The sequence below is a fragment of the Cygnus olor genome, chromosome 5, assembly GCF_009769625.2.
Source record: "Cygnus olor isolate bCygOlo1 chromosome 5, bCygOlo1.pri.v2, whole genome shotgun sequence".
In the NCBI taxonomy this organism is placed as follows: domain Eukaryota; kingdom Metazoa; phylum Chordata; class Aves; order Anseriformes; family Anatidae; genus Cygnus; species Cygnus olor.
In genome coordinates, this window is record NC_049173.1 from 33,246,801 (window position 1) to 33,267,239 (window position 20,439).

Here is a 20,439-nt window from a genome sequence, read left to right on the forward strand (position 1 = left end):
CAAAGAGCTGATAAATCCTTTGCCCGCAACCCTTGTTCCCCTCTTCTTTTCGGAACATCAAACCTGTGAATGCAGCACTGGGATATAATTATTGCACATGTTTGTAAATTAAATAATCTCAGCAGATGATAGTGCAGATGGACGGAGCAGACTTGTGGGCCTGGGTTAGCTTTAGGCTGATGTTTCGTTCCCAAATAAGGGGAGGATCTGGCTTGCAATTTAACCACACTAAACTCAGACAAAGCTTTCTTGTGAGGTATCAGTCCTAACTGGTGTTGGTATCTGCCAAAATGGGAAAGAAAATCTCTTCCATTTCTGGACCTGACCAAGAAGAAAAAGATTATAAAAATATGTCCTGATGTGGACTTTGAATGGAAATACTCCATGGACCTGAACACTGAGAAATTTGTGCACAAATTTCTGTTTAGCCTAATTTCCAGTTACATTTTGAGATGGCTTATTTTCCACAAACCAAACAACCTTTCAGTCTCGTACTGCTAAAAATACAAAAGTATAAGCATCATTGTTTAAGGCAAAAGGGGAGACCTCATCTGAAAGGAGGGGTTAAATTCATGTTACATGAAGATGAGCTGAAGCTGCAACTGCTGCAGAAAATACTAGTATGTTAGTATGTTCCAGGAAACTGTCTCCTTTTCTTTTCTTCTTCTTCTTTTTTTTTTTTTTAAGAGAAGAAAGAAAAGATCTTGGTCTTGTAAATCTTGGGTTTTAAATCAGAATGAAGGTTCTAACTTCATTTTTGTGAAGGAAGTTAATGCCTGAATGGGAGGACTATTTACACTGCAAGACAGTGTTTGAACAAGAACAAATTGATTCAGACTAGACTTGGCTTACATTAGAGTGGAAATCAGAGCTCAAAATCATGAGAGCAATCAGCATCTGAGACAGGTGCGGGCTAGAGCAGTTGGGGAAAAATACCCACGCTTTCAGACAGACCTTGATAGGATTGGAGAAAGGACTATGTGATGTGGTATCTCCTGGAGTGGGAGAATGGATCTGATAGTCCAATAAATCCCTTCCTACCTAATTTTCCTAAACCTAATGCAATTTGTGTGTACCTCTTGAGAAGCCAAATGAGAACACTTGCTGTTTATGATGATAAGGATGATTGGAGAGCAAAGGAATGTGGTTTTGTTGTTATGGCTCAGAGTTGTCACACAAAGATGGTAAACAGCTGGGGCTGGACCTGGGTCTAGGCTCCTGCCAGTGCTTGCAGACAGGCTGAGTCAGGAAAAGCCACCTTGTGTTTTTAGCAAAGCAGACACAGGTGACCCCGCAGAGGCATGCTCCAGGAGCCTCCAGCAGCCCAGCCAGCGTGGGACCTGCATGTCTGGCTCTGCACCAGGGAGAAGGCCTGAGGCACAGGGCTGTGGTTTGGACCCATGTTTATGGGGGTGAGGTTTGCAGAAGAAGGGCAGAGGAAAAGGAGATGTAACTGTGTTAGTTTGTGCAAAGCTAAACATGTGCCACTGCTACTGGTGATGCCACTCACTGCCAGCTGACATGTAAGCAAAGATGGGGATGACCGACTTTAATGTGTCGTAAAGTGCCCTGTACTCCGTGGGAAAACATTTCTCTGCTTCTGCCAGAAGGTGTTACGAAGTTTACACGTAATATATTTTGTATACATACAGTACATACACATACATGTTCTCATTATAAAATAATATAACTCAGATGAAGCCCAAAAGTGTTGTGTAAGATTAACTTCATAACGCCAGATACAAAGTCGGCTAGTTTAAACTAGAGGACAAAGCTGTAAATACAACTGTTGGCATAATCCAAACACAACAAAAATCCAGGTCTGAAGTATTATTGATACAGAAGTTGGGCCTAATAAGCTTTGCCTAGAAAGATGGGACAAACATGCAGAGTAAATCTAGCTCAATTCAAGGTCAGCCTTACGCTGGATTGCCACATGCTTCGTGGCTATCATTGTTTAGCTACAAAGCCAAGATTGGATCAAACAGTCCTAAAGAAAAGACGTGTCAGTTTGTATGGATGTGTCCATAAGCAGCCAGCTGCCGTTTGCAGTCACTAGATGTGCGTGCAGCAGCATCACAACTAAGCAGTGGCTGTGCTAAGTATGCTGGTGCACTAATGTGATGGTTTACAAAGTACGCAGCCAGCCTGCACACGACAGACTGCCAAGGAGCTGTGAGCACCACACTGACACGGAGCACCTGCGCACCAAGGCCACAAGCTCGCCAGGCGGCTGCGACCACAGCGGGGACAAAACCACCCCACCGCCTGGCTCCCTCCGCCGCCATCTTAGGGAGGAGGATCCCTCACGCCCCCCGCTCCGGGAGGGGCGGGGACGGCGGCCACGGCGCAGGCGCGGAGCGGCGCCGGGCGGGCACGTGACGCGGCTCACGGGAAGGCTGGCGGAAGCGGCCGTTGGTGGCGGCGGTTGGTGCGGCCGTTGGGCGCCATGGCGTCCATTCTGGACGAGTACGAGGACTCCCTGCACCGCTCCGCCGCCGTGCAGCAGAGCCGCGCCGCCGTGGGCATCCCGCACTCCGGTAATAAGCCCCTCTCTGCTGCCCGGGGCAGCGCAGCGCGAACGGACGGGCCCCGGTGTCGTGCCCGGGGTTGGGCAGTGTGGCACGTCGGGCTCCGGGGTGCCTCAGGACAAGGGGTGTCCCCGAAGGGCCGCGTGCCCCGAGGCGGCGTGTGGTGCGTGTGCCTCACGGCGCTGCAGCACGGCTTATGTCGGGGCTGGGGGAGCTGTCAGAGGTCACCTAGCCAGCTTCCTTTTTTTTTTTATGTTTGGACTTCGTCAAGGAACCCAACTGCTACAGCCGCAGTGGCTGTGCAGGCAGTTGTACCAGCATGGGGTCGGTTTCCTATCCTGGGGCAGCTTTCTAAAAGCTTCACTGTTTGGGGTGATTTGGGGTGTGCAGTCAATGTAAAGCAATGGTGTGGTGACCAGTCAGTCATTTCTTTCATATGCGAGAAAGCAAACAAATGGCAAGCATGCTCCTTGATAAATCCAAGGCAAAACCCTTAGGTTTAATAACCGTTCCCCACTGGATGCTGCCTCACAGCATCATATTGATCACTGGGGGAGGAAATGTTGGTTGAGAGAGGATTCTGTGCTACCTGGTATAATCAAGGTAGTAACCACTGCTATGCAGAGTTGGCATATGAGGGTTACACTTTTGGAAATGCGTGGACACGTTATTTCAAGTCTTTTCCTCATATAGTGTTGCCCACTGTTAGTCTGTGGGGAAAACAGGTTGTGATGCTTGTATATGTGGCACTGATGAATTGTCATACTCAATATATGTATTGTCATACTCATATATGTATTATAAAGAATAAACACACAAAATTACTCTGATGTCTACATGCTTAAGTAGATATATACCTACTGTTTGTTTTAATGTACATTGTTATTTTGTTGCGTGATCTTATGTAAGAGTAAGTGTCCTGAATAGGTGTTGAACAAAACAGTGTTGGGACATGCTGCCAGCTGAAAATACATTTCCAAGGACTCAGCTTTTCTTCTTGACTTCTGCAACGCTGTCTTCAGTCATGGCTGTCTTACAGTTGGGAAATCTACCCGTTTGGTGACAAATGATGTTGGCAAAGGAGGTTTTGGAAACTGCTTAATTGCAAAGACACAGTCTAATCGGGATTTCAGTCATTCATACATCAGAATGCATTGCCATTTTGGAACAAAACTTCGCCTGATGTAAGTTGTGGGCAAAATTAAGTTTAAGCAAATTGATTTTGAAAGAAGTGTAAGTAAACAGTCAACTTCCTCAAAGCAGTCCTTAAGGTTAGGTTGGAAATATTGGAAGATGTTAAAAATTTATTTCTCTGTTTCAGTGAGTCATTCCCAACGTTTCAGAACAGGTACTGTTTCTCAGAGTTGTAGATTCTGTTGCAGAGCTCAAGTACAGCTGCAGTGTAAACTTCAAGTTCTCCAGTTCCAGCCTGAAAAGCCCTACTTTGATCTGGTGGACTCGATCGATGTTGGTGAACCTAAATCCTTGAACAGATTCAAAGCTCTAAGGAAGAACATAGTTTTGCACAGAAATCAGGGTGGGAAATACTGAAATAGGATCTCACCTGAACAGAAAGAGGACATTGGGGTCAGGATGGAGCAAGGGGGCTGTTTGAAAGGAATATGAGTTATAAAATACATATCTCCTTTGTACAGGGAATTGTAAGCTGGAGAACTGCATCCGTGTCATGTTACGGACACTAGTTAAAATCCTCATGTTAATGCTGCTGCTGCTACAGTTGTTATAACTAATGGATACAGTCTTAAAAAGTCTACAATGTGCTGATTTGAACTGTATAAAAAACAAACAAACAATCCCTCAAACATCCTACCTCTTGCTGTCCCAGTCCACCTTTAGCCTGGTGGCAATCTGAAAAAAATTCAAGACTCTCTGAATGAATGTGACTTGGAGATCTTGTTGGGGTGTTGTTTTTTTTTTTTCCCTTCTCTCCATTAGAGTCATCTTTCCTTTATATAAGCATATATGAAGGAAATATATGTTGGTTACCTGTGACATCATGTGAATCTCTACCTTGGGAGCTTTGTCTGCATGTTTTGAACCACCATTCATAACAGCAAGTTCAGGCCTTCGCATTGCAGCTCAATCTGAACTGAAGAACATCTGTTTTGCTTAAGTGTAAATAAAGGAATGCACATTTGCATGAGTGGGTAAAATTTAGGCTGTGGATCAACACGTAGGAAAAATACTCATGCTGAGGAAAAATCTGCCTACTCAGACTGTGGTTGCTTTGTCTGTTCCCGTGTGTGCATCTCTCCTCTAAAACAGCAATCCTTTAAAGATCCCACAGCTGGCCTAGTGTTGAGGCAGAAGCAAGGAGAAGCCATTGGCAGAACGGGCGATAAAAGGAATCATAGTGTCAGCAGCCTGCTTTCAGCTACTCTGCTGATTTTTTTCAACAACAACAGAGCTGCAGTTAAAGTTTTTCAGGATAATGTGGAGGAGGTTATAGGTATGAAATATGCATTGGAGGGATGCTGTTTGTCCCAGCCTAGAGATTATTAGGCCAATGCTCTTCATAATGGAAGTAGTCTGTTTCCTCCAAGATACAAATTTTTCATTGTATACATCTTGCTGGATAGCTGCTTTGGTGGTGAATGGCCTTAACTTGCAGTAGCTCTGTTTTGCTTTTAATCTTCCTGTCCAGGCTAACTGCTGCCTGGATCTACTTGCCTTAGAAATCCTTCACTTGCTCATGGAGCAAAGCAGATGAGTTAACCTAGCCACGTATCCCGTCTGTCTGGCTTTCTGGCTGGAGGTAGTGTGGTCAGACTGCGATCCTCTGCTGTTTTCTTTGCCAGAAGGTTATGTAATACTTTGTGCGTATGGGAAACTCAGTCAATGGGAAAACCTGTCTCGTGGGACAGATATGGATGCAACTTTGTGATACGATCTGTTTGTGGATGTACAGATGTTCCAGGATTTTGCTGATGATTATTATGACTTGGTTTTAGTTTCATATGACAAAACAACAACCAAACAACAACAAACACAGACAGAAATAACACTCTCACCATCAAAAAACAAATTAACATTAACATGGTTTTAAAAATAACTTCACCTTATGAACTAAGGATGTCGAGTATTGTATCCTATTCAATTCCAATATGGAAAAAGTAAGAAATATATTTCGGCTAACACTGCAGTGGTCTCCTGAGTAGCTTGTATGGGAGTGTCAAACCAGAGTGCTATTTGTGTCTTACATAATACCATCTGTTTTCTGTCTTGAACACAAACTGCCACCCCTCACACCCCCCAAAAAATGTCTTTGATTCTGCTCCCATTTTCAGCTTTATATGCAGTTTATGTAACGGTTTTGTATCTTGCCCTGGAATTCTTTGTGACAAGCTTGCATTTCTGTAACAAGACAGTAAAGCACATTACTACTTTTCTGTTTTGTACTTAAGGGAGTGCTGATCTCAGTGTTCATGCTTCACAGAGCACTGTACCTTTTTGGTAAAACCCAGAGCAGGCAGTGGTTCCTCTGTCTTTCTAGATTAGATTCTGGTGTAGTATGTAATTCTTGTTGTGTTTTCTTTGTCTTTTAAGTGTTCATGTTCTTTCTCCAGGGTATGTGAATGCACGGCTGGAGAAGGAAACACCAATATTTAACAAGCAAAGAATTGATTTTGCTCCTCCAGAGAAAATTAACAGCTTAGTGGTCTCCTCTAACCAGCTCTGTATGAGCCTTGGCAAAGACACCCTTCTCAGGTAATGCTGCCAGTCACCTGAAGTTACTGAGTGTTTTTCTTTTTCTTTTTTTTTTTAAGTTAATAGAGAATTTGTAATTAAAAAAGGGATAAGAAGCCAAGAACCTACATATGTGGAAAATAGAAAGAAACTATGCCTATGTGAACTTTTGTGGGCAGTATGCTTTCATGGTTTCTCTTTGCAGGATTGATCTTGGGAAGCCAGATGAACCTAATCAGGTAGAGTTGGGACGCAAAGATGAAGCCAGAGTCTACAAGATGTTTTTGGACCACACAGGTGAGGCAATGGGCAATGTATATTTACGGACAGTGGTTGGCAGCAGAGGCAATTGAATGTGCATTGCAAGTACTGGGGAAGGAGTCCTCTTTCTTCTCTGTTCTGTGAATAAAGCAAACAGCTGGTTCTTGTGGGCTGTACTCTATTGCCCAGGGGTTCTGCCTACTGGTTCATGTGTATGTTGTTGCTTTTGAACCGTCTGAAATGAGCACTGATGCAATGAGGCTGTTCTGAACAAGGCTGCTAAAACAAACCAAAGAAAATCCTTGCAGTTGCCTTGTACTGTTTGTGTATATGTAAGATTTTTTAAAAAGAACTGTCAAACATCTGCAGCTCGCTATAGCCTTGATTAATTTAAAACCAAACAAAATTTTTGGAAAGAGATGCTCATTAGCTGCCAGGGACAGGAGAGAACTCTGGGAAATGTTTGTTCTTAGAGTGTTTGTTAAAATAGAAGAATACCTTTCTGCTGAAGATTCTGGGATTTGCAATTTTAGTTTGCAACATGAACTGCTGTTCTGATCCAGTATGGAAATCCCCCGCATATTTATGAATGCCTGGAAAAGTATGTTGATTAAGTATGTTGATACTAGTGCTTATCTAATGTGAGGCTGAGAAGCCTCAGGAATTTGACTTGCTTAGGCAACAGTGTAAATTTGTTCTATCCTTCTGCCCTTCTGTGTCCCTGCAGGCTCTCATCTCCTGATTGCTCTGAACACCAGTGAATGCCTTTACCTGAACAGAAGTGTTCAGAAAGCGCGGGCACTCTCCCGCTGGAAAGGCCACTTGATTGAAAGCGTGGGCTGGAACAAATTTCTTGGTACAGAGACCAACACTGGGCCTATCCTGGTGGGAACAGCCCAGGGGCAAATCTACGAAGCCGAAATATCTGTCAGCGAGGGAAGTCTCTTCAGCACTAATCCTGACCAGTACTTCCGACAGGTCTACACTCTGGAGGAGGAATCGGGACCCGCACCAGTCTGCTGTTTGGAGATTGAACGAGGAATAGAAGGGAAATTTTTTATTATCGCCACCACTCGAAAGAGACTCTTCCAGTTTGTTGGCAAAGTGCCTGAAGGGACAGAGCAGCAAGGCTTCAGCTCCATATTTGCTATGCATGCTGACCATTTGCCCAGCTTCCGGGAGTTTCCAGCCAGCTTCGGTTTCAGCGAGATAGCCTTTTACACTCCAAAACTGCGTTCCAACCCACGCTCCTTTGCGTGGATGATGGGAAATGGTGTTTTGTATGGTAATTTGGATTATAGCCGTCCTGATTCAATTCTGAGTGATGAACGGGTCTGGGTTTATCCTTCTGATATTGACATAACTGTGAACAAGCCAATATCCATTGTACTTACCCAGTTTCACTTTCTGTTGCTGCTGCCTGACCGGGTGAAGGCTGTATGCACTCTTAATGAGCAGGTTGTTTTTCAAGACCTGTTCCTGGAGAAGTTTGGCACATTGACACGCATGATCAAGGATCCCACAGTCCAGCAGATATGGATCCACACGGAGAAAGTAGTGTTCCGCTATCACGTCCAGCGGGAATCTAGAGATGTGTGGAAGATGTATATGAATATGAACAAATTTGATTTAGCTAAAGAATATTGTAAAGACCGTCCGGAGTGCCTAGACATTGTGTTGGCAAAAGAGGCAGAGCACTGCTTCCAAAACAAGAGATATCTAGACAGTGCCAAATGTTACGCGCTGACCCAGAACTACTTTGAGGAAATTGCCCTTAAGTTCATTGAAGCCAAGCAAGAAGAGGCCCTGATGGAGTTTCTGATTAAGAAGCTAAGTAGCTTGAAGCCTTCTGAGAAGACACAGACCACTCTTCTGACCACATGGTTAACAGAGCTGTACCTGAACTGGCTGGGTATTTTGGAAGGAGATCCCTCACAGCGAAATCTCTATTTGGATACGCGGGAGAAGTTTCGCACCTTCTTGAGCAGCCCTAAAAACAAAGACTGTCTGTTTAATAATCGGGCGTCTATTTATGAACTGTTGGCGAGCCATGGGGACACGGAGCACATGGTCTACTTTGCAGTCATCATGCAGGACTATGAGCGAGTAGTAGCTCACCACTGCCAGCATGATGAGTATGATGAAGCTCTAAACGTGCTGTCTAGGCACAGAGATGAGAAGCTGTTCTACAAGTTCTCCCCAGTCCTCATCCAGCATATTCCCAAGAAGGTAGTTGATGCTTGGATTTCTATGGGCTCCAGGCTTGATGCCAGGAACCTCATTCCAGCCCTTGTTAACTATAGCCAGAGTGCCAGCACCCAGCAGATCAATGAAGCCATTAGATACATGGAGTTCTGTGTCTATCAGTTGGAGGAAACCCAGCAAGCTATTCACAACTACTTGTTGTCTCTCTATGCTTTGTGTCGGCCAGATTCACTGCTATCGTACCTGGAGCAAGCAGGAACCAACCCAAACAGGATCCACTACGACCTGAAGTACGCGCTGCGCCTGTGTGCAGAGCATGGGCACCACCATGCATGTGTCCATATTTACAAAGTGATGGAATTATATGAAGAAGCTGTGGATCTTGCATTACAGGTACGTGTGTCTGTGCATGCATGCTATGACATACGGGAATGTAGCTAGTTCAAGTTATCTTGAATAACCAAGAACTGAGAGGAAGTGGACAGACTCATCAGTGTACGGACTGTGCAGCTAAGCCTAGGAGGAAAGGTTCTTAACTTCTGTGCTTTCACAGATGTTTTAAGTGGACAGCTGACTTGGAAAACTCATAATTGAGGGTGGGTGTATGAGGAATAAAAGGGGGAATACTATCAGTCTTAAGCTCAGTCTCCAACATAAAATACTTTTATTCTGCATTTATGCAAGGCTTTTGAAGCTAGTGTTCAGGATTCTACTTGCTTCCTATTCCTAGCTGTGGTAATTATCAGAGTAATGCTTTTGTCAGCTTAGTCTGACCTTCAGGAAGATGTTTGAGTTCTCTCTACTGGCACTGCTGTGTCTTCACTGAAGCGTGTAGCCAGCAAAGATAGTGTAATATAGATTTGCCTTTATTGTAGTGCTGTGCATTGTTCTCTGCTGGGTAGTAAGCAAATCTTCTAGCTGGAGCAATAGTGGTGGAGAGGAGAGAAGGTGTTTGCCATGTAAACAAGCAGCAGGCCAGTAATGAGTGAAGCCCTAGGCAATGAAATAGCAAGAGGTTTTCTATAAATGCCTCCTATAACGGACAGCAGGCTTTGAAATTGAATGGTGGATAAACAAAGAGGAAAGCTTAACTCAGTTTCCTCATCTATCCAACTTCTAGGTGGATGTTGATCTCGCCAAGTCCTGTGCAGATCTCCCTGAAGATGATGAGGAACTCCGGAAGAAGCTCTGGTTGAAGATTGCTCGCCATGTTGTTCAAGAAGAGAAGGATGTCAAGAAGGCAATGGCTTGCCTCTCCAGCTGCGCCCTGCTGAAGATTGAAGATGTCCTGCCATTCTTTCCAGACTTCGTCACTATTGACCATTTCAAGGAAGCAATCTGTAACTCTCTGGAGGACTACAACAAGCACATTGAGGAGTTGAAAAGGGAGATGGAGGAAGCCACGCAGAGTGCCAAGAGAATTCGAGAGGACATCCAGGAAATGAGAAATAAGTACGGCTCTGTTGAGCCTCAGGAAAAATGTGCTGCTTGTGACTTTCCACTTTTAAACCGCCCATTTTACCTTTTCCTTTGTGGTCACATGTTTCATTATGACTGTCTCCTTCAAGCAGTTTTTCCAAACCTTCCTGCCTATAAGCAGGCAAAGCTTGAAGACCTTCAAAAGAAGCTGGCAGCTACCAGTCAGCCTTCCAAGGGCCACCATCGTTCCAAGGATGCAGATACTGCTAGCTTGGGAAAGGGGCAGCAGAGCCGGGAACAAATCAAAGCTGACATTGATGATATTGTGGCAGCTGAATGTGTGTACTGTGGAGAACTGATGATCCGGTCCATTGACAAGCCATTTATTGATCCCCAAAAGTATGAAGAGGAGATGCAAAGCTGGCTGTAGTTCTCCTCCAAAACTGCAACTGTCAGTACACTAGAGTGGTTGTGTTCACAACTTGGGACTCTTCTGTGGTGGAAATATAACCTCCAGAAGTGGGAACACGGTGGCTTCTGTGGAACTCTAAGGAGAGAGTAGTGGGGTCTTGTTACTGGAATTACAGTGATCTAGTCTTGAAAAATGAGGAGATGTAGCGATGGCTAAGAGCTTGAAAAATAATTAAAGCTAATCTACTGGATTTTTTTTAGCAGATGTTTGCTACTTGCAGTTCTGAGGTTCTCAGTGTGAAGCTAACGGAGTGCCTTGTTGCCCAGAGGGAACTGGGAACAGCGGGTGGTTTCTCTTCCCTGTCGTGTGGTATCTGTTTTGGTGAAGACAACCTTAAAGGGATGGCAGTGAGGAACACTCAGCAGTGTAGTCTTATCCATCACTTCCAGTGCTAGAATTGCCTTTGGTTTCCTTTTTGATGAGTGCTATAACCACATACACTGAGAGAACATGAAAGGAGAAGTGCTCTTGCACATATATTTTGTAAACATCATGCCACACAAATACATGTTTCTGCACAATGTAATACAGGAATGTGTATAATTTTCAAGCAGGTGTCTCACAATACACGTAAGTCATTTGCCTGCAATTCAGGCGGTATAATTCTTCTTTCCCACGAGCCTTATGGGCCAGTCCAAATATTTGGATTTTCTCTAGGGACTCTTCATTTTTTTTTGCAATGCTTTCTAGCCTGTTTACCCTGCCGTCCCATTTCTTCTGTAATTGCCTTTGTATAGTGGGTTTTGTTTTCATCTCCACTCCAAACCAAAATTGATACATGCACTAGTAAGGTTTCAACTGATACTCCAGACAAGTAGGAACACTACCCTTTTGTATTGACATACTCTGTTCCTCTTCAAGCTGCACTTGAATAGGGATTTAGTCATAGATTCCCTCAAGGATGGACTACAGAGACCTCTAACTGGTGACAAATTTGCTCTCCAATTTGAAGTCAGTACTGTGTAATCAGGCAGTTTTTTGCCTTCTTGACAATATCTGATGCTTTTTGGGGATGCCTGCAGGTCAATGCAGGTCTAGTGCTCTGACTTGGAAAATTCTTCCCAGAAGGCAGTGATCACTACATTGTGGGTGAGGGAAAAACAACAACAAAAATCTCTAGCAGTTTAGCCTGGGTTCCTTGTTTTATTACTAAAGAAACTAAAATTTTAGTCAAGTTCTACTGTTAGGGGATGAAGATGATGACTTTTAATTAAGGCAAGAGAAAACAATTGTCCTCTGAAAAACTCTTGTTATTTCACATACCTCTCTGTTCTTGTCTTGAGCACCTGTCTCAATCTGCAAGTCACTTTGTTCATAGGATGTAGAAATTGGTCTTCACATCATTAAAAGGGAATACTAATTTCCTTCCGCAAGGAACAGACCTAAGAATTTTGATAACCATTCATAACTCCAGAAGAACGTCCATTCTTTTCTTGGGGGATCTTCAGCCTGTAATGAATGAATTTTACTTGTGTAAAGTGAGTAAGAAAAAGCAGAGCTGGCAGGAAGATCTGAGGTTTTGAAATCTTTTCACTGCTAGAGCTGTGGGATAAGCAGTTTCGTTATTATTGCCTCGTAGTGCTTGTTGCTGGCTTATCAGAAACTGCTGTTTCAGTGGTTCCATAAACCAGTGGTTCAGAAACCCCATCTGGTAGTTTTCTTTGGCTCTGGATAGCCTTTTATTTTTCATAAGTTGATGGCTGTTATCAGAAGAATTTGTGGTGGAACTAAATGTGATGTCTTTTGAAGTTCAGCATTAAACCTGTTGTAAGTGGCCAATCCTGAATCATTGTCTTTTCATGTAAGCAGTATGATATTTAATGTTGATATACCATTATAAAGAAACAGCAGCCCTGTGCCCAAACCTTTTCCTGGTCAAAAGCAAGCAAGTGGCTGTTTTTCTGCCTTTTAACAGAAACATGAGTAGCAGCTCATCCTGATGCAGTGAGTAACATAAAGTTGTTTATTTTCCTTGGGGCATTCTTAATGCTTGTTCCATCTCTTTACTTTTTAGTGTTTATAGCGTGCTTTCCTGGTATGTTAGAATTAGTAGTTCTCCATTATTTTCCTATTAGTGCAACAGAATGTCACAATATTAGACAAATGTTTCTGTTTTGCTCTGACAAGGAGAAATATTTGCTTACAGAACGTTCCAGAGAGATTTGCTGGTCTGCAATATTGGAAGAAGTGTGTGTCTGGAAACTGGGGCATAGCAAGTAAATTAAAACACGTAAGTCTTTGCGTGAGATAGATTGATGGGGGAAAGTACCTCAAAAATCCACTGATTTCAGTCTTGGGTATTAATATGTCTCAGTTAACAAAACTGAAACTAGGTTTTTTATTTTTTTATTTTTAATTATCAGAGGGCTCTGGGCTTGTTTAATAGGTACATATACAACAAATGTCATGGTTCCTCACCATTGTTGGCAGAAAATCTTTAGGTTATTTGCTGCTGAGGCCATGGAGAATGTTACCCCCTGCAAAGACTCCGGCAGTGATTAAATGACTGGTGTCGGTAGCGCAGGAAGGTACACGAAGATGTCTTCTGAGCTTACCTTACATTGTCCTGTGTTTCAAAAGTTTCAATAACTAATCACCTGTGCTTCTTGACAATTTTGCAGTATCACTCACTGAAAAAGGTAAGAGTGGGTAGGTTCTGGGCAAGTGAACAGAAGTGAAGTGTTTAATGTTCTCCCATAAGTCCAGTCTGCAAGATCTCTTCCTCTGTACTTTCAGAACAGCATTTTTCTTTTCTCTTTAATTTCAATGCAGTTATGTTTTGTTTTGTTTTTTCAAGTCCTTGGTATTTATTTTAAGTTGTGAATGAGCTATGTACCAGTTGTTAGAAATGATGTGGCCTTGGGACTTCTTTCTAGAAATAACCTCTACCATTTGGTTTAGTGCAGGTAGAGAACAAAACCAAAAAGGTGGGTGGAAGCCCAAGCCCTATTTAACCAGAATAAATAGCTATAACTAGGTTTATGCTCAAGAAATTTAGTTGTGTGGGCAAGACCTAAAGTAAACTTGTACCTCCTACCTCACCTCCGCTTCAAGCAAGCGACTGGAGAAATGCTGCAAGATGGAGGAGACAACAGTGAGTGTGCACTATGGAAGTGTTCCTAGAGAATTTCAGATGCTCTTGCTGTTGGCCTACTTAGTTGGAAACATGTAACTGAAACGCTGGGAGCTGAGCACTTTGTCTCATTACTAAAAATAAATGACTGTGCTGGAAATTTAGTAAGGCAAATTCTTAACAAGCCACTAGGTGTCATTGCTGTCCACTTAAATACTGAGGTTTCCGGTAGAGAAGCTGAAACTGCTCTGTAGCAGAAAATACTACAAAACAGGAACTGAAGCAGGTTCCTAGCCTCTTTTGTGGTGAGGATGTGGAGGCAGACCTGTAAGGTAGTTTTTTGGATGTAGAGATGCTAAAGAGAATTGTCTCTAAATAAAAGGAAACTTTATTTCACAAATCACTGTTTTTTCAGGTTTGACTATCGAAAGTTGGATTTACTGTTTTAAAAACAACAAAAACAAGTCCTCTCTTGTTTAACTGAATTCCAATGTAAGCTTCTACAGACCTAACAAATTCAGTAAGCTGTGGAGAGACCATCTCTGGGCTCGAAGTGACAACACCTGGTGGCCTTGGATCTGGCCATTTTTGTTGCTTCCTTTTCACCCTGTCCCAGAGATGGTGGAGTGAATGTGAGCCAGCTCATTCGTTGCCAGATTTTACATCTGGTATATTTGTTAAAAGTGTCATTAAAGCCAGGTGTGTATAATAATATTGGACACTGACCTGCATGACCAGAGAAGCTGGTGCATTTGTCTTTGCCTCTGAGTTGCGAGGTCATAATCCCAACAGTGGGACAGGTAGTAGTAGGAACATCCAGTACTCCATTAAAATTAGATGATGTCGTTTTACTCAGACTTTAGTCAAACATTAGCATGTAGTTCCTGAAAAGGCTAGTTCCTGTTAAGCACACTGTCAGTGTATAGACTCTGTTTACAAGTGCAAATGCTTAGATTCTAGTGGGAGTTAATGGGAAGTATTTCCATTAGGTCCTTGTATCACGTAATCCAACAATCCTGTACTGCTCTGTGGAAAGATAGACTGGAAATGGGCTTCTTCCTTCCAACAGGGGTGGTGAGCTGAAAGTTGAGGTTTGAAATATCCAGAGTTTGTGTGTTTGGGGATTTTATTTATTTATTTTTATTCAGATGGACTAAATCTTTTTCTTCAGAGTAGATGGTGTACCATGCAATTCACTGCAGTATGTCCAGTGTTTGTGAGAGAATCTTAGGGCATCCTCAAAGCACAGAGATGCTGGCCAGCATCTCCTGTTCTGCCTCTTGTACACAAGGCAGGAAGGGGTGTCCTGGTAAGGAGAGGGAATGGTCTTTTCTCTAATATAACTTCATATATCTGTCTGACTTCAGAGGAATGTTACCATTGGAACTGTGGTATTGATGGATCTGTACTTTTCATACTGAGGTGCTGAAGAAAAAGCTCATTTCCTTTGAAATAGGAGCATTAACATTTTGGTAAAATTGAAGAGCTTGGAACATTTACTTTGCACATTTAATTGAAACATTACAGGAATACCTTAAATTTGCAGTGGGTTTTGTTTGGATTCAGGTCTCTGATCGTGCCCAGTGCAGACTTTACACCACATGAGCTCTCTAGGAGTTGAGTTTCATGCCCTTACTGTGATTTTGGAGACTCTGGATGCTTCCCCCTCAACTCAGTGTATGGTTCTTCTCATCCCAAGATCTCATGGAAAGGCATCAGGCTGCTTCCGTGGGGTATGAGCTTGAAAGCAACCTGCCATGCAACTGCTTTCAGGTGGAGGAAGGGCAAAAAGATTAAACAAATCTTAGATCTACCTGTTGAAAGTGGTTGGGATAGAGAGAAAAGGGGGCTCTGAGTGTTTCTTCCCTGTAATGTCTAGAAGCGTTGGAGGCAGCTTGTTTGAAGAAGACTGGTTACCTAGGAGCAAGGGAGCTACAGGAGCACTCTAAGGTTACAAGTGCACCTAACTTCATTACATATGTAAAGTGCTGTATTGAGAATGACAAATGCATGTACGATTTTTATCCCAGTCTTTTTGCATGTTATTTGTGTTCAGATAGCATTTTGGAGTTCTTGTTCTGGGCCAGGTCCTCACTTTATCAGGTATTGGAGTGTGAATGCAAACCGAAGAAGCATCAATACTTTCAGATTTGAATATTTAGTGATGTGGCTGTATACACTTACTGATTTTCTGCAACCTGTCCCTTGTATCCTACCCTCCTTTCCCCAGTGTGGGGTGAGAGGGAAACAAAAGAGAATAGTTCCTGTAATGAGCAGGATGAACACTGCTTGTGGTTCCTCTAAGTTCCTTATTTGTTTATGATACAGCCTCAGCCTCTGCATCATCCACACCCTGTTCTAAACTCAGGATCAACTTCAAGGGTTGCTGTAGCACAGAGCATTGCACCTGAAGGCTGCAATTCTCTTAGTTATGTTTGGGAGAAAATGATCCACCGCCTTCTCGTTTCATGTTTCATATTGAATTGTTCTCTGTAGGTGGCAGCTCATACAACAAGGGTTAAATAACTGGTTTGGTATCCTCCACTTTGTGCAATTGAAATCCAAGCGCTGGTCACTTGACATGGGACGAGTTCTGTGGATCACAGCCCGAACCTGAAGGCTGTTGGACTCCACTTAAGCAGACATCTGTGTTTTGCAGTTAGCTGTTCAACTGTCTTTTTTCATCTCTTTGCTTGTACATATCGAGTAGATTTTCTAATAAATAAATGTTTGGTATGGAGCTGGGCTCATAAGAAAGTTTTTCATATCTCTAGGTTTTTTTTCTTTTATGAAAGACAAGGTGCACAATGTGGTTTTCTTTGAGAGTAGATCTAGTGTTTTTTGTTCTCTAGTGTTTCAGCTCCATTCCTTCTGTTCACACGGAAATGTGTGGGTATTGGGCCAGTGCCTTTGGATGAATTAGGAGTGTTACAGATGAAGAAGAATATGAAGGCTCCTGTATTAGTTTTGGTTGTTGTTTTTTTTTTTTTTTTTTTTAGGACTTCTCTCTGCATTCAGACAGGGTTGTGACAACTATTAGCAGCTGCTCTGTCTGTTCTTGATGGTTGCTGTTTTTCATCCATGCGAACAAGTTGTTCTGGTAAGAGCCAGTGAAGGCCTGTGAAGGTATGGGTAGTCAGTATTTTTTGGTCTTTGGCTAACTAACATGAGTCTAGCAATACTTGTTCAATTTCCCTTGTAGTGGCCATCAAAACAACTTCAATATGTACAGCTGATCTGTTGGTAAAATAAAATGATCCTCCATGTATAGCTGAACAGTCCGTTGCCATCCCTGGTAACAGGGCCATTAACTGAGAGCAGCTTGTGCTGTTTAGGAGAACTGAACAGAATATCACTGGGTGAGGAGGAAACTGAGGGTCAAGGCTTACTCTCCTTGATGTCCCAATTCTTTGTCGAATACTTGCATCTGTTACACAGCATGACCGTCTGAGTGACATCGACATTTGTGCGGCAGTGGTATGTTCTGCTGAGCAGCCTTTTTCTGGGGAGAAAAGCACTTCCTTATGTTCTACGTTCTGTTTTCAATGCTTGCCTGCTTGCCCAGTTAGTGAGTCTGGAATAACTAGGACTGTGTCATCCTTCTGCTATGTTCCTCTGAAAGGTTGCGTATGATAATCATGTGAATGTGCTTCAAACTCTTGCAGTGGCAGAGTTTCCAAAGAGAGGAAAAAAAAATGCACAGGAAATGTCTAATGAAAGTGGAAAATACAGAAACCCATTCCATAACAAGCCAAAGTTTCATTGTGTTGAAAATTCTTAGCAAGAAAGTAAGAATAAACTGCAAAGTAACTTTATTTTTCAGCTCAGCCTTCTCTGAGAACAGACAGAAATGTCTTCTGGGAGCTTAAGTGAGTGCAAATTGGTTAATGTCAGCTTGCTGTTTACAAGTAGCATCTATTTTAATTTTGTTGGCTGTTGATTGGAAATGTTATGTGATCCTTGGGCTACCTAATTTCTATACACAGCAAGTCTTCGTGAAGCAAGCCAGTGTATTAGCAGTAGTAAGCAGTTGGCAAGGGTGGACTCTGGCGATAGTTTGCTAGTTTAAAGTCAGAGTCTGCTGCCTGAAAATTGGTCATCTTTGCAGCACAGTTAAAAAGTGCTTCAGAAGCAGTGGGGAGTTTTCAGAAGAATCTTGAGTATTCTTAGAGATTCTGGGTATTCTTAGGGAGGAGGTACCTGCAAGATGGTAACTTCATGGATTGAGTGAATTCATTATTGCATTTCAGCAGCTTTGACTTAACAGGGAGCAGCTCACCTGACACTGCGGCGCCTGAGCCAAAAGTAAAGGTGTGGGTTATTTGCCTGCCAGGCATCTTGTCCCACCCTGGGTTATGCTCTGAAGAAAATCAACCACTTGGGAAGTTCAGGCTGAACTTAGGGTGAAACAAGGAAAAAATTCTTCACACAACATAGGTATTATTGTCAATCTTTCTTCAGCACATCTGCATAATGCTAAGCTGGAGCAAGCTTGCTGGATGCTCTCCATAAGTCAAACAAAATCTGTAGGTGGGAGCAGAAGTTCAAAGCACTCTCTTCTTATCCTATTCTTCACAAGTCAGAATGCTTTTGGAGCTGACTGCCTTCTTATGAGGCCTTGAATGAGCAGTGATGATGAAGCCTTTTCTTCATGGTGTCTGCTGTGTTGTGCCTTTTCTATTCATTCTTCTGTCACTGGGACAGGCAGCAGCTCAGCAGCCTGGCACACATCTTGACAAATAAAGGAAGGGAGTTGAAATGAGAGGGTAACGAGGACTGCTGGCTTCCAGGTTTCACAAGGATGAAATGTAAGACAGACCAAAACTGTGCCAGGGCACTAGTTACTACCTAACTACTAAGGAGTCATCAGGACAATTAAGCATTGTGTCTTTGAATTAGTGGCACCTCTCTGTTGCCCATCGTGGCTTTTCAGAGCTAAGCAGTGAAGCAATAGTCATCTTAAAGTTTGAGATGAAAATCTAAAGAGATTGCCCACAGTAGCATGGTTATGTTGAGAAGCTGAGTTTGGATTTTTGTATTTCCTCACTGATTTTTCCATTGCCACAAATGACATCCAAAGAGGATTTGGCTTTTCACTGTTACTCCTTCTTTCTGATTAATACCAATTAATGAATATGGGAGGCTCAAGATGGTAGGAGAAAGTAATCCTTCTGTTGACAAACAGCTATTTGATCTTGCACAGGGGGGACTGAGTTCTCCTTCCACATTTGAAGATTGGACTACACAATATCCCTACTTCAAACAAATACAAACAAACAAAAAGCAGCATGCCAAGTCTCTCTCTTTTGCAGCCCTTTTTCTGTTACCTCTCAGAAATCTTCCTAAAAGTCCTAGAAGTCAGGTTGTAATCTATACAGAACCCTTGTTTTTTGATAGCAGTTCAAGTTGGTAGCCTAGAAAAAGTTACTGTGTCTGAATCCCCACTCTCTGTGGGGATATAAATGCAACTGAACCGGCATGTTGCAGGCTCTAGCTGTTAGATGGAGGTTGCATCAACTTCCTTGGAATGCTGAATTTAAATAAAATTGGATTTGAACAAGTGGGGATGTTGTTCTACCATAATGTGAAATCCAATATATATATATCAAAGGCACCCCTTTTAATAGCATGAAGGAGATAAGATCTGTATCTCTTGGGAATATGCTTCTAAAATGAACTTTCAGTTGCAACCTCTCTTATTTTGGTCTCTTTTGAAAGATTCATGTTCTTACTTTTTAGTCACAGCAGCCTGGGTATTAGGTCACTGGAGGATGTTGTTTCTTTCAGTCTCAGTAACATCATAGCTTTGGTGTTGGTGCTCCTCTCCCATGCTCAGGTGCTTAATAAGCACTCTTATCACCCCAAAACAGTTACTTTGGATCCCAGCCCAGTGTGCGTGGGCACTGGCAGCGTTTGGATATTTATAGGGATTTCTACTTCCTTCTTTTCTTTGGGCTGCTTTCTTACTACAAGAATTTGTTGTTCCTTCCACGCTGCAATGAATGTGGCACGCCCCGGGTGGTGTCTGGGCAATAGAGGTTATGTGCGTGCCCTCCCAGGGGCTGGGGGCACTGCAAGCAGGGGGTATCACAGCAGTGGCGTGCAAAGCACAGTAAAAAAGGAATCGCTGCTTCTTCTGCCTCTTTCCATCTAGTTTGGCAGATTACATAGGCTTTCTGGTTTATTACTGCTGGATATCTTAAAATCTTGAGCACTGTTATAATGTGATGAGAGAGAGCCAAACACTCCAAACATTTTTCCAGTTGAAATTGTCCTCTGTATCTCTACACAGTGGTGGAAGGGCAGATAGCATGGATTGGGTCTTTCAAACAGTACAGTACTGTTTTTATATTGATTTGTTCTTTGAAATATGAACTGATGGTCTGATTCTTCCAGAGGCCTTTACACTTACTTCTTAAGCTTTCATCTCTTACTCTCTAGGTGCTTAAGGTGGAGGAGGGACAGCAGCTGTGTCAGTTACTTGACAGCTCCATGTGTACAGACTAGCCCAACGCATTTTGCTGACTGACCAGCCAGCTGATGAAGGGAAGGCAAGCAGCAAGTTCCCTTGGGCTTTCCCTTGGTGGAGGTGCTGGCTGGGCTGCTGTGCTCCACTCAGCTCTTCTTTCCCTCAAAACTTGCAGGAGTCCGGTAACTTTGAGACTGTCTTATTCTGAAACTCAGATTAAATCTGTCAACATGTCTCTATTGGGAGCTCAGTACCAGTAAGTATGATTTTAAAAAAGCTTGCTTTCTTGGGGGATAATAAG

At 42.9% G+C, this 20,439-nt stretch overlaps 1 protein-coding gene across 1 annotated transcript; it reads left to right on the forward strand.

Moving 5' to 3' along the window:
* Nucleotides 1–2,359: 2,359 nt before the first annotated feature.
* VPS18 (VPS18 core subunit of CORVET and HOPS complexes) lies at nt 2,360–10,784 on the forward strand. The gene is made up of 5 exons (XM_040558696.1): nt 2,360–2,540; nt 6,119–6,260; nt 6,445–6,536; nt 7,228–9,098; nt 9,826–10,784. The coding sequence occupies exons 1-5, from the start codon at nt 2,450–2,452 to the stop codon at nt 10,552–10,554; spliced, it is 2,925 nt and encodes a 974-aa protein (XP_040414630.1). The 5' UTR covers nt 2,360–2,449; the 3' UTR covers nt 10,555–10,784.
* Nucleotides 10,785–20,439: the final 9,655 nt, after the last annotated feature.

Excerpts from the sequence above, each read along its gene's own strand:
- VPS18 (XM_040558696.1), top strand. The coding sequence starts at position 2,450 with ATGGCGTCCATTCTGGACGAGTACGAGGACTCCCTGCACCGCTCCGCC. Across the intron at positions 6,261-6,444 it reads GGCAAAGACACCCTTCTCAG|GATTGATCTTGGGAAGCCAG; the intron begins GTAATGCTGCCA and ends TTCTCTTTGCAG. Across the intron at positions 6,537-7,227 it reads GATGTTTTTGGACCACACAG|GCTCTCATCTCCTGATTGCT; the intron begins GTGAGGCAATGG and ends GTGTCCCTGCAG.